The sequence below is a fragment of the Ambystoma mexicanum genome, chromosome 9 (genome assembly GCF_040938575.1).
Source record: "Ambystoma mexicanum isolate Mex_15411 chromosome 9, UKY_AmexF1_1, whole genome shotgun sequence".
In the NCBI taxonomy this organism is placed as follows: domain Eukaryota; kingdom Metazoa; phylum Chordata; class Amphibia; order Caudata; family Ambystomatidae; genus Ambystoma; species Ambystoma mexicanum.
In genome coordinates this window covers 707,380,088-707,395,747 of record NC_090931.1, presented here as the reverse complement: position 1 = coordinate 707,395,747, position 15,660 = coordinate 707,380,088, and the positions used below count along the sequence as shown (strand labels likewise).

The 15,660-nt window shown below is 48.1% G+C and overlaps 1 protein-coding gene across 1 annotated transcript; it reads right to left on the bottom strand.

The window, feature by feature from the left end:
* Positions 1-1,847: 1,847 nt before the first annotated feature.
* On the bottom strand, positions 1,848-14,653 carry LOC138489707 (gamma-crystallin-1-like). The gene is made up of 3 exons (XM_069617352.1): positions 14,645-14,653; positions 5,669-5,911; positions 1,848-2,120 (listed from the first exon to the last, which is right to left on the bottom strand). Exons 1-3 carry the CDS (start codon positions 14,651-14,653, stop codon positions 1,848-1,850), a joined length of 525 nt encoding a protein of 174 aa, XP_069473453.1.
* Positions 14,654-15,660: the final 1,007 nt, after the last annotated feature.

The window sequence follows — 15,660 nt, the reverse complement described above, 5'->3', positions numbered from 1 at the left end:
CCCCTCCTCTCAGCCTCCTGTGAGGCAAAAAACCTTGGTGTCATTTTTGACTCCTCTTCCTCCTATCCTCACATCACAGACGTTGCCAAGAAGACCCACTTTCAGCTGCACCTCGTCAAAGGCATTCTCCCTTTCCTGACCTTCCCCCAGAAACTCAATGTCTCCAGAGCTCTGGTCCTCTATAGGCTGGACTACTGCAACAGCCTCTTTCCCAGTCTTCCTAACTCCTCCCTTCGCCCCCTTCAACTAATCCAGAACAGGACTGTGAGACTTATCCTTGGCCTAAAGCCCAAGGTCTGCATCTCTAGAGCCCTAAAATCGCTCCACTGGCTCCCGGTTGCCGCAAGGATCAAGTTCAAGACCCTCTGTATTATCCACAAAGTGTTCTCGGGCCTGGGACCCGGTGACAGCCAACACGCTCTCCCTAAATACCTCCCTGGTAGAGCCCTTGGGTCATCTAGCTCTAACTCTCTGCAAATCAGAGGCTTTTCCAAGCAGGGAGTGAGGGGTAGAGCTCTCTTCACAGCAGATGCCTGCCTCTTGGATTGCCTCCGTGCCCCTCTCAGACTTGAGCTGGATCTCATTAAGTTCCAGAAGCTTCTCAAAACCTTTTCTCTTCTTCCTTGGATCTCACCTCCCCTGCTAATGTCCCCGTCTGTTCTTGACTGGTTTCCTGCTTTCTTCAGAGTATTACAGGGCATCAGGCCACCCCTATTAGAGTCTACCCCTGCACTTGGTCCCAACTAACCTGCCCTTCTTGGTCCCTCACCCCACACTAGCCTGGCTGGGCCTGCACCCTTTTAGCCCATCAAGCCCCTTACCTCACACTTAGTGCATGGACTGTCCTTTCCCTGCACTCTCTGCTTCCTCTGGCTCTGTCCACCTGGCCTCCCTGGCACTGCTTTTCTCACAGTTCGTTCTGTCCTGACCGGCACTTCCCCTTCTCCTCCCCCCTGCACTTCTCTTTACTGCAGGTGTATGATCCCACTCTCTTGTCTTGTTGCTCCTCGATACACATTGTGAATAGGCACATTATAAATGCCCTATAAATAGATAAATAAAGAAATAAAGAACATCAAGTGAACATGATTGAGAAAGTGATGTATACTCTGCTGTGAGCTGAAGTGGGTCATTATGGGGTCAGATTTGCTGCTTTAATTGGTAATCTGCAGTCTCCTGGTTCTGCCCTGATTAAGACAGCAATGGCAGCCACCTAGACTAGTTCTTTCTTACTTAAAACATTTTCGATATAATTTGTTAAAATAGTTTAAGGTGAATAAACAATGTAACAGCCTACATCTGTGATGTGGGAAAGGGTATATGATAAGAATATGTCAAAGGGTGTAAAATCTGTACTCTCTGATGCATTAACTCATTGCAAATAGTATGCTGATTGAGTTTGTAAAAACGTGTCTGTTGCAAGGTATAATATCTACTGCTCATCCATATATTCCAAGATTGGAGCTTAGAAGAGTCCAATGAAAATGTAATTTTGCTAGAATATCTGTGCTAGTGGAGGAGCAGGATCATGCTAACTGGCATCCTTAAAACTACTGAGGAAAAGTAGAGATGTCAAGAGAACAAGTTAACAAGTGAACCCAACAGTCTTTGCTCCACTATAAGAACCAAAATGTCTATTGACAATCCAAATAGTGCAAACCACCAAAGTTTTGAACTCTTCAAACACTCCATGCTGAAATGGAACAATGTCTAGTTTGTCATAAAAATGTGTCACATGAATTGTGAGCTATCTCAAAAAAGACAAGGACAATTGGAAACCAATATATTTTATCTAAGTTGTATTGATACATTCTAATGCCATTCAAAATACATGCATTTAAAGTGTTTTAGAAAAATCCCATTCTTCTGAAAGATCCAATCCTGGGGCTCATGGCTCCCCAGTCGCTGTATTTCTTGTACTCGCCGGGTCTCAGGTAGTACTGACGTCCTCTGTAGTTGGGCTCCTCATGGAAGATCCAGTGGCCCTCAAACACATGGCAGGAGTGGATGACATTGAAGTGGAACCTGTCGTAAACATTGGGGCAGTCATCTGTGAAGTCCATCATCTGGCCCCCAAAGTCACTTCTCTCATACAGCCTGATCCTGAATGTGCCGCGATACTGGGATAATGGAAGGAAAGAGAAATATGGAAGAGTATATCATATGTGCGATTGCTGCATTAACATATAAATGCAATATTATTATATAGGCAATATATTTTTTCTATTTATGTTTTAAAAGTGAGCCATTATTGTACTCCATTTACATTTTTTATAGAAGGACTACCAGATACACCCGTAACCAAACGCTTCATATGGTTTTCCAAAGCTACCCTGGCTGCATCCTTACGCTGAGCATTAGACGACTGCATCAGCATGTTGTCTTGCTTGCCTCTGTTCTGATGTGTCATGCTGCCTCAGTGCTGTCTGTCTGCATGCCTGTGTTTGAAGTCTTTGATGGGGTTGTTCAACTGTCTCTGCTCTGCTGCCCTGGCTGCCTCTCTACGTTGAGCATCAGGAAACTTCCTAAAAGTAGATTCTGCCTTCAGTGGCATGATGATTGAATTACAGGTCTGGTGTGTCTTGCTGTCTCAGTGCTACCTGTCTGCGTGCTTGTGTTTTAATACTTTGATATTGTTGTTCAATGGTCTCTGTTGCCCTGGCGGCCTCTCTGGGAATGTGTACTTCTTGAGTGTTGATGAAACGAATTTCCCAGGTGTCCTTGTATTAGGTGTCCCGGATTACTTGTACTAATGTTTAGTGCATACTGTGATTTTATACATTTTTTATTTTTTATTTTTTACATTTTTGAAATGCCCAGACCCAAGGGTATAATGTCGTTAGTACAGTACATGGCTGAGGAGAGCAGTATACATAGTAGTAGCCTGGGCCTTTGACTCATATTTGTCAAACAACCAGGTCTTAAATAGTTTTTTGAAGGTGGACAATGATTGTTAGTTTCTGATGATTTGGGCAGTCATTTCCAGAGTGCGGGAGCAGTGATGCAGAAGCTGACTCAACCTGCTCTTTTGGACTTGTACCAGGGTGTGCGCAGAAAGATGCTTGTGCTAGATCTGAGTGCATGCACGTGGGCAGTTTCGATGATGCAATTGTTGAGGTACAAGGGGTCCTCATTGTATATGCATTGGGAGCCATGGAAAGGGTTTTCAATTCAACCTTATGCTTTGATAGGGAGCAAACTTGAGTCGCGTCTGGTGGCTGAGATGTTGTCAGAGAGTTTAAGACCAAGGGCAGACCGTAGTGCTTCATTTTGGAACAGTTGGAGTGTGGAAAGTTTAGCTGTCGAGGTACCCATAAGTAGCATGTTACAATAATCACGTTTTGAGAGGATCAGTGCTCTTGCGAGTGTGAGACAGTTGCTCAGTGAAAGGACCTGTATACTCAGGGAGATAAGTCTGGCTGTGTAGGACTTGGCCGATGCTATGGCATTAATGTGTCTAGACAATGATAGATTTGCTTTCAAGTGTACTCCCAGCGGGCATCCCATCAATACAAAAGGAGGAGAAGGTGGTATTCAAGTGCCTAAGACGATGTGCATAGCCAATGAGGAGAAGCTTAGTTTTTTCACCATTGAGGCACAAGTTATGTGTAGCCATCCAATTCTGAATTGTACTATAAACTGCATTCATTTTGACTATATCAGCGTGATGATCACCCATGGGAGGGATAAGAATGTGTGTATCATCAGAGAAGTTGGTATACATAATCCCTCTTGCATCGAGGAGATCAAAAAGTGGTTTTGTGTAGGTGTTGTAGGGGAGGGCGAGAGACAAGATCCTTGTGGCACGCTGAGCGGAGCAAGGATGGCATCAGCTGCAGCTTCCCCTATGAACACATGTGTGGTCCGATCACTAAGAAAGGATTTGATCCACAGGGTGGCTTCCAGGGAGAAATGGAAGTGCTGGCTAAGGTGTTGGCAGAGTATATTGTGATCAACACGGTTGAAAGCCGCAGAGAGATCAAGCAAAATATGCCTTTTTCTTGATTTTATACACCATGGGTGCAAAGGAAACCACCCCATCAAATTCTGAAATAAATGCTAACCCTGTTAAACCCCTTTGTTGCCCTTTAGATAGTTCCCCCTTCATTTCTATAGTAGACAGACAGACACACTTTCAAAATTATATATCAGATATGTTTTCTAGAAATGTACAGTAGCTATACTATTTGTATTGTCACATTTTACTGAGTACAAGAGGCACTTCAGACTTTTCTAATGTTTCCTAAACACATGTAATCATGAAGCTCACAAAAAAATGTTTGAGTAAAGGAATGCAGAAGGGTTCTCAAAGTTAGTTTCACCATTTCAATAAACAGCAGAGTCCTAAATAATTAAGTGCACTTTTTTAGGAAAGTTGACAGAAGTGCTTTATCTCAGTCTATATAAGGTCAACAAGAGGATTAAAGAGGCATAAAATGCAGAGATCAATATGGTACAGACAGATTCATCACTTCTCCACACACATTTGGAAACCATGTATCATATTCTAAACATAGATAGTATAGAGGTGGGTGGTTGGGTAGGATGTTATGGCACTCTCTTGTCATTTGATCCATGGACATGTCCTTGTAGCAACAGTGTTAAAAACAATAGGTTGCAGGATTTGCAGGGCCAATGTTAAATTAAAGCAATTATAGATGCCAGACTAAGATGCCAACAGCAAGGAGAAACCAGAGGGTATTATTCATTCACTATCAACAAGACTTCTGGCTCCACTATAAGAGATAGAGTCACCAAAATGGCACTTGGAGTGGGATGGCATATATTCCTACACAGGCCCTGAGGATGGGATATTAATGGACCTCCCCGATGAGATGAGACAGGAAACCATCTGACATCAAGTTATTTCCCAAACTGCACTACTCAAAACAGGGTAATGGCTTACACGGTAGTAACGTACATTTAATCTGTAAAGTCATGCATAAGACTTATATGCATAGAATTTATGTTATACCTGAATTTCATGAATGTACATGTTTGAGAGGTGGCACAGGCTCTAGTTTACAATTCTCCCTGCCCTTTCCTCTCTGATACAAAGACTTCAGCGTTTATGCCAGCATCCCATTATCATCCTGGAGTATATGCTATTGATTCCTATAGAATTTGCCTGCTTTTTACACCAGCAAAATGCAGGCGGTTCCCATAGCAATCAAGTGTGAATGCTGCCTTCCAGGCATAAATGTAAGGCAGTGTTCACTCAGGTTACGGGGCAGAGTGCAAAATGGTGGCGTAAAGGCTAAAACAACACCATTTTACACTACATTTTTGCACTCCGACATGCAAATATTGGAAATGATACGGCGGGGACCTGTGTAAACATAACAGATCCGGTCCGCGTAACTATGGGGACTTTAAACACGTGTACTCATGTCTGATAAATCATATCAGTGTGATATGGTTTTTAGATTCGTTTCTCTTATATAAGATGCCATCACATATTTCTTTTAGAAAATCCCACGTCTTTGAAAACCACTTTTACGATGTTAAATATCTAGAGAGGTCACACTGAGAATAATGGCTCTGTTCCTGCAGTAATGCACCTTGTTGACATCATATTAAATGCCCGGCAAAACTAAATATATGCATGGATGGAAAATGTTTTTAAAAGTAAACCCCGATCTCAATGATGTGAAAATGCAGGACTTACCTCTGGGATCATGCGGCAGGAGCGGATGGAGTCATTGTAGCCCATCCACCGCTGGTAATCGGGGTACTCTCCCCTCCTCAGGTAGTACTGGTGCCCCCTGTAGTTGGGGTGCTCATAGAGCATCCAGTTTCCACTTTCCACTCTGAGTGAGTTGCATCGGCTGAAGTAGGAGTGCAGGTCGGTGCAGTCAGAGCTGCACTCATAGGAGCGGCCGCCGAAGTTCCTGTCCTCGTAGAAGATGATCTGTGGTGAGGGAGGTTTACACAGTCAGTGCATTATTGACACCTCAGTGGTGTGCATGACATGCTCAGGGAGTGCCCACCCCACACACATGGAAAATATATCTGCAATCCTGTCTTGCCTAAAAGCTTTTATTATGTGTTGATAAGTGCATGTTGTTTCCTTTCTGTTAGTAGCTCTGGCCCTGTCATGCAGGTCAAATGTCGACTATTAGTCCATCCCTCGCAGGTTTAGTTATAATCCTTACAAAATGGAAGAAGTCAAATGATCCTCCTTATCAGATGGGACTTTCAGAGATTCTACTATTTAGAAGCGTCCATGCATTTGTCAACCAACTGTTCCCATCAGTCTTGTATTGGATCTTCAGCGACGCATTTGTAAAATATATATTGAAATGCAGAAGGATTTCTGTCTGTAACAGCAATGCTTCCCACGCTGAAGCTCCAAGTGTGTCACGGTTAAAAAATAGCTACATGGCACCATCTGAGTGCCCTGAACCGCGATGTTGACATCACATTGATATGGCAGCAGAATATATCAAAACGTGGTTGCTGCTTATCTTCCACACCCACATAACACCCTTCCCACTCCCTGTCTATAATCATAGTGCAGGAGTGATGGTTTATGTTGGTGTGTGATCCTTATCTACCTACTGCGTGGCTCTTCCACCAAAGAAATACATAAAAAAGTATTGGCAAAGCTGACCATTTTAGGGTTGCCACTTTTGCCTGCTTATGTCCAGGCACGCAGATACAATGTCAGGTATTGCCATCAAATGCCCAGGTTCTCACATCATGTGTATGGATTACCATATATTGGTGCATCCACAAATGGACATTATGCACGCACAAGCAGGGTTCAACATTCAGGGGAGCTGGGGGCTGTTTAGTTCCTGCTGGTAGCCTTGACGAGCCAGGTTAGTTTGACACTGTCAAGCTGATTGGCCCGAGAGGACCGCGTACCTGTAGTCTTGGTGGTTGGTCTCGCAGAGGTCGCCAGTCTGGAGTTCAGGAACCGATGAGATAGCGGCACGAGGAATCAGCCTCTCCACCACCCAAAAGAGGAACTGGGTGAAGGATGGACCAACCCCCAATGTCACGAAGGCACTCTCCCAGGTAAGCGTGACAAGAGGATGTAGGCTCAGATGGATGGAACCATAGTCCAGGTAGAGCTTGTTGTCAAGACCATGAATCTTCCAAGAACCTCAGTGCAGCGACAGTTGATAGACAGACCAGTGTAGCAGAAAGGTATTCGCAGTAGGCAAAAGGAGCTTGGCTGGTGCTGATGGTTCCAATGGTACACAGGATGAGATTCGGAGTCAGGCAAGACAGGAAAGAGTGAGGACAGAACTCCGGAATGGGCTGAGGGAAGACTGACCCAGGGCAGAACCCAGGTAGTAGCTGGAGGCTGGCTGGCCCAGGGCCGGACCCAGGTGATGATTGGAGGCAGGCAGGTCCAGGACAGGACCCGGGTAAGGACTGGAGTCAGGCTGGCCCAGGGCAGGCCACAGGTAGGACTGGAGGCAGGCAGGCCCAGGACAGGCCACAGGTAAGGACTGGAGGCAGGCAGGCCCAGGACAGGCCACAGGTAAGGCTGGAGGTAGGCAGGCCCAGGACAGGCCACAGGTAAGGCTGGAGGTAGGCAGGCCCAGGACAGGCCACAGGTAAGGCTGGAGTTAGGCAGGCCCAGGACAGGCCACAGGTAAGGCTGGAGGCAGGCAGGCCCAGGACAGGCCACAGGTAAGGCTGAAGGCAGGCAGGCCCAGGACAGGCCACAGGTAAGGCTGAAGGCAGGCAGGCCCAGGACAGGCCACAGGTAAGGCTGAAGGCAGGCAGGCCCAGGACAGGCCACAGGTAAGGCTGAAGGCAGGCAGGCCTAGGACAGGCCACAGGTAAGGCTGGAGGCAGGCAGGCCCAGGACAGGCCACAGGTAAGGCTGGGCAGGAACAACGAGGTGAGCAAAGCGAACCGCGTTGAGACGCGGCCCGCTTTGACTCGCGGCCTCTTTTATGGGCCGCCGGCGCCCGAGAGGCCTGGAACGCAAACCGTTCCGTTTCCGGGCGCCGGGGAACCCAGAGCGAGGCTTGGGAGGCAAGCCCCCACGGCGCATGCGCGGAACCGAGAGAGAAGGCCTCCGCGCATGCGCCGAAGGCCGCCGGCCCCGTAACCCGTCGCTCCCCTCCCGGCGAGTCCCCAGACGCGAACGCGCGGGTAGACTCGCCAGGAGGAAATGGGAGCGGCAGACCCCAGTCTCCCGCGTGACATGACACTATGCCCCCTCCCAGGAAGACCCGGGGCCCCAGGTTTCCAGGGAAACCGTACGTAGAACTCACGTATCAGCCGGGGAGCATGCACGTGCTGGCGCGGTTCCCAGGTACGATCACAGGCTGGGTACCCCTTCCAGTCAACCAAATAGTGGAGCACCCCTCTACGGTACCGGGCATCACAGATCTCATGTACCTCAAACTCAGGGACGCCCTGTACCAAAACAGAGGCCGGACGAGGAGAGGTGCGGCCGTAATCATCGACCACATAGGGCTTTAACAGGGACACGTGAAAAATGGGATGTACACGCCAGGAAGAGGGTAGGCGAAGACGGAAGGCTACAGAGGACAACCGTTTGATGATAACAAAGGGACCCAAATATCGAGGGGCCAGTTTGATGGGCAGATTGCGGATAGGCAGGTTCTTTGAGGACAACCACACCTTGTCGCCCTCCTGGAAATTAGGTTCTGCACTCCTCTTCCTGTCTGCCTGTCTCTTCATCCGATCCTTGGCTTCACTTAAGATCTTGCGTGCAAGTTCTTGCTGTTCCCGGATGTGTAAGACCAGACCATCAGCAGAGGGAACAGTACTAGATGGAACTGGTTGAAAAGGCATTAACCGAGGATGTAGACCAGTGGAACAGAAAAATGGGCTGACTCCAATGGAAGCATGAACAGTGTTGTTGTAGGATACTTCGGCCAGATCTAACCCACCTTTCCAATTAGACTGTGTGGCATTGGCAAAACAGCGGAGGTACCCCTCCAAAGTCTGATTGGTCCTTTCGGTTAGCCCATTTGTCTGTGGGTGGTAGCCTGAGCTTAGAGCTCGATGTATTCCCAGATGACCACACACCTGTCTCCAAAATGATGAAAGGAACTGGGTACCTCTATCCGATATGATTTTCTCCGGTAGGCCGTGCAACCGGTAGATGTCGTGCAGAAACGCTGAAGCCATTTGAGTAGCTGTAGGGATTTTCTGGAACGGGATGAAATGGGCCAGTTTGGTGAAGCTGTCCACAACCACCATTATACAGGTGTACCCTTCAGATGGAGGTAAATCCACAATGAAATCGGTGGCGATGGTATGCCATGGATAGGGAGCCACTTCGGTGGGCATTAACAAACCCAATGGTCGTCTTCTGGGAACCTTGCACTGGGCACAAATTGGACAGCTGTCGATGTACTTCTGGACCTCGGTCGCCCAACCAGGCCACCAGAACTGTCGGGATATCAACTCTCGAGTGGCTCTGACCCCGCGATGTCCTCCTATGGGTGAATCATGGGATCCATGTAGAATGCCCCTTCTAATGGCTCCTCTAGGTATGTAGAGTCTTCTCTGAAAAAACAACAGTCCATCTCGTTCTGAAACCAATTGCCGACTAAGAAGGGACGTTCTTTCTGGATCCGACCGAGTGGCTTCCGCGATGGACTTAAGGTGAGAGGACAAGGCCAGCAGAAAATGGCGAGGAGAAATCAGTGGCAGTTCAGGACAAGGCGTTCCATCTACGTTTTCCAGGGACCTGGAAAGCGCATCCGCCTTTGTATTGGAGGTTCCCGGGATATAAGTAACATGGAACTCAAACGGAGAGAAGAAGAAGGCCCACCGGGCTTGACGAGGAGTCCGACACTGCAGAGAGCGAAGATATTGCAGATTGCGATGGTCTGTCCGCACCTCCACAGAAAAGCGTGCTCCGAGGAGAAAATGTCTCCATTCCTCGAATGCGGTCTTGATGGCCAACAGTTCCCTTTCAATCACCGCGTAGTTTCGTTCGCTGGGACTCAACTTGCGAGAATAATAGGCCACTGGATGTTCTACTAACGTGGTTGGATCTTTCTGAAGAAGGACTGCTCCTACAGCAAAGCTGGAAGCATCGGTCTCCACTATGTAAGGCAACTCTTCCTGGGGATGGCGCAGGATCGGGGCAGCCATAAAGGCCGACTTCAATACGTCGAAAGCCCGGGAAGCCACGAGATCCCATTCGAACGTGATCTTGCTGCTGGTTAGCCTAGTGAGGGGCGCCGAGATCTGTGAGAACTGTGGGATAAAGCGCCTGTAAAAGTTTGCGAATCCCAGAAAGCGTTGGAGAGCCTTGATATCGTGTGGATGTCTCCATTCTTGTATGGCTCGCACCTTCTTGGGATCCATCCCAATGCCTTCTTGATTGATAACAAATCCCAAGAACTCAATGCTGGGTTGGTGAAAGCTACATTTCTCCGCTTTGGCGAACAGGTTATTGACGGACAGCCGATGAAGGACCTCACGAACGTGTTCCACATGCTTGTCTAAGGATTTAGAGAATATCAATATGTCGTCCAGATAAACCCAAACGGATAATCCTAACAGATCACCAAAGATGTAGTCCATGAATCGTTGAAAAACAGCGGGGGCATTACATAGGCCGAAAGGCATAACCCTGTATTCAAAATGCCCAAAAGATGTCTTGAAAGCTGTTTTCCACTCGTCCCCACTCCTGATGCGCACCAAATGATAAGCTCCGCGGAGGTCCAATTTGGAGAAGATTCGCGCAGTATGCAGGGTTTCAAGGATACTGCGAATTAAGGGTAAAGGATACCGGTCCTTGGCTGTTATGTCATTCAACTGCCGGTAGTCGACACAGGGTCTCAATGTACCTTCTTTTTTCTTTACAAAAAACAGGGGGAATCCTGCAGGTGATTTTGACGGCACAATGTACCCCTTTTCTAGACTCTCCGACAAATACTCCTGAAGAACTAGCTTCTCGTCACGTGTCAAAGCATATAATTTCCCATGGGGAATAACGTGGTCCGGTAGCAGGTCAATGGAGCAATCAAAAGAACGGTGTGGAGGAAGGGGTATGTTGCCGGGTTCAGAAAACACCTGTTTGAATTCGGAATATTCCTGTGGGACCAGAGACGTGGAACATAGATGAACCCCATTGCTGTCCGTTACTAGAGAAGTCGAGACGGTCCTGGTGGGAACCGGTAGCTTGCATTCTTGGGCACACCTTTCAGATGAAAAGGTCAAGGTCTGGGTTCTCCAGTCTATCAATGGATTGTGGTGTTGCAACCAAGGTAATCCCAAGACCATCTTGTAGTTTGGTGATTTAATAACATCAAAGGCTAGTTCCTCGTAATGATCAGCAATCAGAAGGGCCAGTCCAACTGTGAACTGACTAACGGGTCCAGAAGACAAGGGAGTACCATCAATAAGCTCCACCGACAGGGGCGTGTGTCTGGAAACGAGTGGTATCTTATGTCTGGTGACGAACGTTTCGTCGATGTAATTGCCGGAAGCCCCACAGTCCAGTAGACCGGATACTTCCAGGTTCTTGTCTGGTAGTTTAATTCGGACCTTCAGGGTCTGTAGCACCGCTGGTTGCATGGGCAGACGAATAGAACAAATAACAGAAGGGTCTGAGGAAGGAATGGGACCTGTCGTTGCCCTTCCTGTATACGACAGGTCTCCTAGTTTCCCGACTTCTTCTTCTGCGGACGCAAAGGACACGTACCCAAATAATGTCCAGCTGCTCCACAGTAAAGACACAAACGCAAAGACCTCCTTCGTTTCTTCTCTTCTTCCGTCAAAGGTCCCCTCATGGCTCCTACTTGCATGGGCTCAGGTCCGGACTCGGTCGACCCGAACGAACCAGCGGGTGTGTTGGTTGTCCGGGGACCGCTTCTGTCAAGCCGACGTCTCTCAGCCTTTCGTTCGGCTAGCCTTTGGTCAATACGGAGTACTTGATCAATCAAGAGTTGAAGGCTCTCTGGTTCAGGGATGTGAAGTAACTCATCCTTGTACTCCTCTCTCAGGCCTCGACGAAACAGTGTCTTCTGTGTAATTTCGGGCCACTGGGAGTCGGTAGCCAAAAGTCGGAAACGGCTGATGTAGGTGATGACGTCATTGCTTCCCTGTTTGTAGTCCATCAATTGATTCTGTGCAACGGAGGCCAGGTTCGGCGTCTGAAATACCTCAAGAAAGGCCTTTTCAAAGGCAGCAAAGTCATTCAAAATAGGACTGTTCGTAACCACAAACGGAGTTGCCCAAGCTAATGCGTTCCCAGTTAGGTTCCCCAAGATGTAACCAATCTTGGCCCTATCGTTGTTGAAGTAGGTAGACCGGAAGAGAAAGTGTATCCTGCAGTGGTTACAAAACTCTGCCACCCGTCTAGGGTCTCCGTCGAATTTGATGGGTGTTGTATGAGCCAATGATCCTTCTACTTGAGAGGTACTAGGTGCTCCTTGCGTTATCATTTGTCGTAATGTTTGATTCTCCTGACGCAGGGCGGTCATCTCGGCCCTGAGCGCTAGCAACTCGTTCCTCATGTCCTGCGATTCATCCATCTCTGAATCAGGAGGAAGGCGTCTCAATCTGTCAAGCTGATTGGCCCGAGAGGACCGCGTACCTGTAGTCTTGGTGGTTGGTCTCGCAGAGGTCGCCAGTCTGGAGTTCAGGAACCGATGAGATAGCGGCACGAGGAATCAGCCTCTCCACCACCCAAAAGAGGAACTGGGTGAAGGATGGACCAACCCCCAATGTCACGAAGGCACTCTCCCAGGTAAGCGTGACAAGAGGATGTAGGCTCAGATGGATGGAACCATAGTCCAGGTAGAGCTTGTTGTCAAGACCATGAATCTTCCAAGAACCTCAGTGCAGCGACAGTTGATAGACAGACCAGTGTAGCAGAAAGGTATTCGCAGTAGGCAAAAGGAGCTTGGCTGGTGCTGATGGTTCCAATGGTACACAGGATGAGATTCGGAGTCAGGCAAGACAGGAAAGAGTGTGGACAGAACTCCGGAATGGGCTGAGGGAAGACTGACCCAGGGCAGAACCCAGGTAGTAGCTGGAGGCTGGCTGGCCCAGGGCCGGACCCAGGTGATGATTGGAGGCAGGCAGGTCCAGGACAGGACCCGGGTAAGGACTGGAGTCAGGCTGGCCCAGGGCAGGCCACAGGTAGGACTGGAGGCAGGCAGGCCCAGGACAGGCCACAGGTAAGGACTGGAGGCAGGCAGGCCCAGGACGTGCCACAGGTAAGGCTGGAGGTAGGCAGGCCCAGGACAGGCCACAGGTAAGGCTGGAGGTAGGCAGGCCCAGGACAGGCCACAGGTAAGGCTGGAGTTAGGCAGGCCCAGGACAGGCCACAGGTAAGGCTGGAGGCAGGCAGGCCCAGGACAGGCCACAGGTAAGGCTGAAGGCAGGCAGGCCCAGGACAGGCCACAGGTAAGGCTGAAGGCAGGCAGGCCCAGGACAGGCCACAGGTAAGGCTGAAGGCAGGCAGGCCCAGGACAGGCCACAGGTAAGGCTGAAGGCAGGCAGGCCTAGGACAGGCCACAGGTAAGGCTGGAGGCAGGCAGGCCCAGGACAGGCCACAGGTAAGGCTGGGCAGGAACAACGAGGTGAGCAAAGCGAACCGCGTTGAGACGCGGCCCGCTTTGACTCGCGGCCTCTTTTATGGGCCGCCGGCGCCCGAGAGGCCTGGAACGCAAACCGTTCCGTTTCCGGGCGCCGGCGAACCCAGAGCGAGGCTTGGGAGGCAAGCCCCCACGGCGCATGCGCGGAACCGAGAGAGAAGGCCTCCGCGCATGCGCCGAAGGCCGCCGGCCCCGTAACCCGTCGCTCCCCTCCCGGCGAGTCCCCAGACGCGAACGCGCGGGTAGACTCGCCAGGAGGAAATGGGAGCGGCAGACCCCAGTCTCCCGCGTGACATGACAGACACCAACAGTTACCAGCAACAGTTACCAGGAGCTACATTTGGCTCCCCAGACCATGCGATTTTACCTCTGTGCTTTTGGGGCAATTAATAAATAAACATTAGGACACATCTAAGACATATAAAGCACATGGGATCATAAACAATGGACAAAATGATAGGTTTGAATCTCATGTGGAAGTTAGATTTGTGGAACGCTGTCTACGAGCTTCTTGTTCACTAGGGCTAGCTCTTGGTCACTGGTTATCCTGGATTCTTGGGATCTGCTTCTAGCTCATGTGAATCCAATCTTAATTTCAATCCCTGCCCCAGAGACGTATGTGTATGCGTCATCACATCAGTGCTGGTGAAAATTCCTTCACTCTGCGTTTTCACTGGTGCTAATGCAATTACTCATGTAGAAATTGCATTTTAGGCAAATGTATGGAAATTTAACCCCTCATGTCCATTATTCTAAACAGATGGAAAATACCCCAAACATATAGAAGTTAGTGGTATAAAATACAATGTATTCACATCTCAGTTCATCTTCTCAGGGGAGAGCAGAGATGCTGCTCCAGTGCCCCGCTTCTCTCTACCATCAGTGGGAGAGGAATATGTTATCCCTATTCATCATCCCTCTCCTTTCCCCCTTTAGTTTTCCAGTCCTCCAACAAGGGCAACCAGGCCATATGGGTCAGAGTTGCAAGAGAAATGCAGCAGGAGAGCAGCATGGCACCCACTGGACAGAAGTAATGACTCATTCCCAAAATCCTGGCCAAAGACCTCCCACAAATGTAACCTTACCTTTCCCATGTTGGCTGGTGTCCGACAGAGGCCGTGATGTCTGATTGCACTCAGGCTACCATCCTTTTATACACACACGCTGCTCTTTCATTGCCCTTCAACAAAAGGGGGCCTGCTGCAGCACTACGTAGACAATGTATAGCACTCTTTTCTTTTTTAACTGTTAGTCACATTGAGAACGTTCCTCCTTTTGTCGGATTTTACTTTACGTTTCACTTACAGGGGGTTATAGCGCATAGCTGCTGAATGGAGGGGGGTTGTTTCCCGATTGTTAACACGTTGAAATTCTGGCAGGTCATGAATGTTTAGACACATAGCATAAAGGAAAAAGATGCACTCTCTTGTCTAATGTGTCTGTCGGGAATGGGGAATGTAAAATGTTATATTCATTATTACTATGTTAGTTGTGTAACCGGTTGATATGTATTACAGTCAGTCACTCAAAATACTTTTATTCGACATAAAATCTTTAAGTCAACACATACAATGCACAATAAAAGTGAAAAATTAAAGAAATGGACTCACATAGATACAAAAAAAATTAGGTATAATTAATGGATATGTATTACAACACTTATATTAAAATCAGTGTGCTTGGGAGGAATGTGTTTTTTCAATACTTTCCCTCTTTACGAACACAGACTGATTGCTGACGTTATTGCATGATAGTTTTTTTATGATGTACTTTACCTGAGAAATTGCTCTCATTATTTAGTCTTGAATTCACTTTCGAATATTACCATGTATTATGCCGATTAGACGAACACCAAAATGTACAATACAAATTGAAACATATATACTGGTAGCTTTCTTGTTTGGATATCAGAAGTCAGTGTAATTAATGAGAATTGCATTATCTCTCATATTACTTTATTTGGATGAAACAATCCATAAAAGTTCATAGACAGAGAAAAATCATGAACACATACATATTTCCATGAAAAGGGAATGTTTCTATAAAAACACAAAAATAGCGCATTCTGCACAGTAAAATCATCATCATTGCCACACCCACT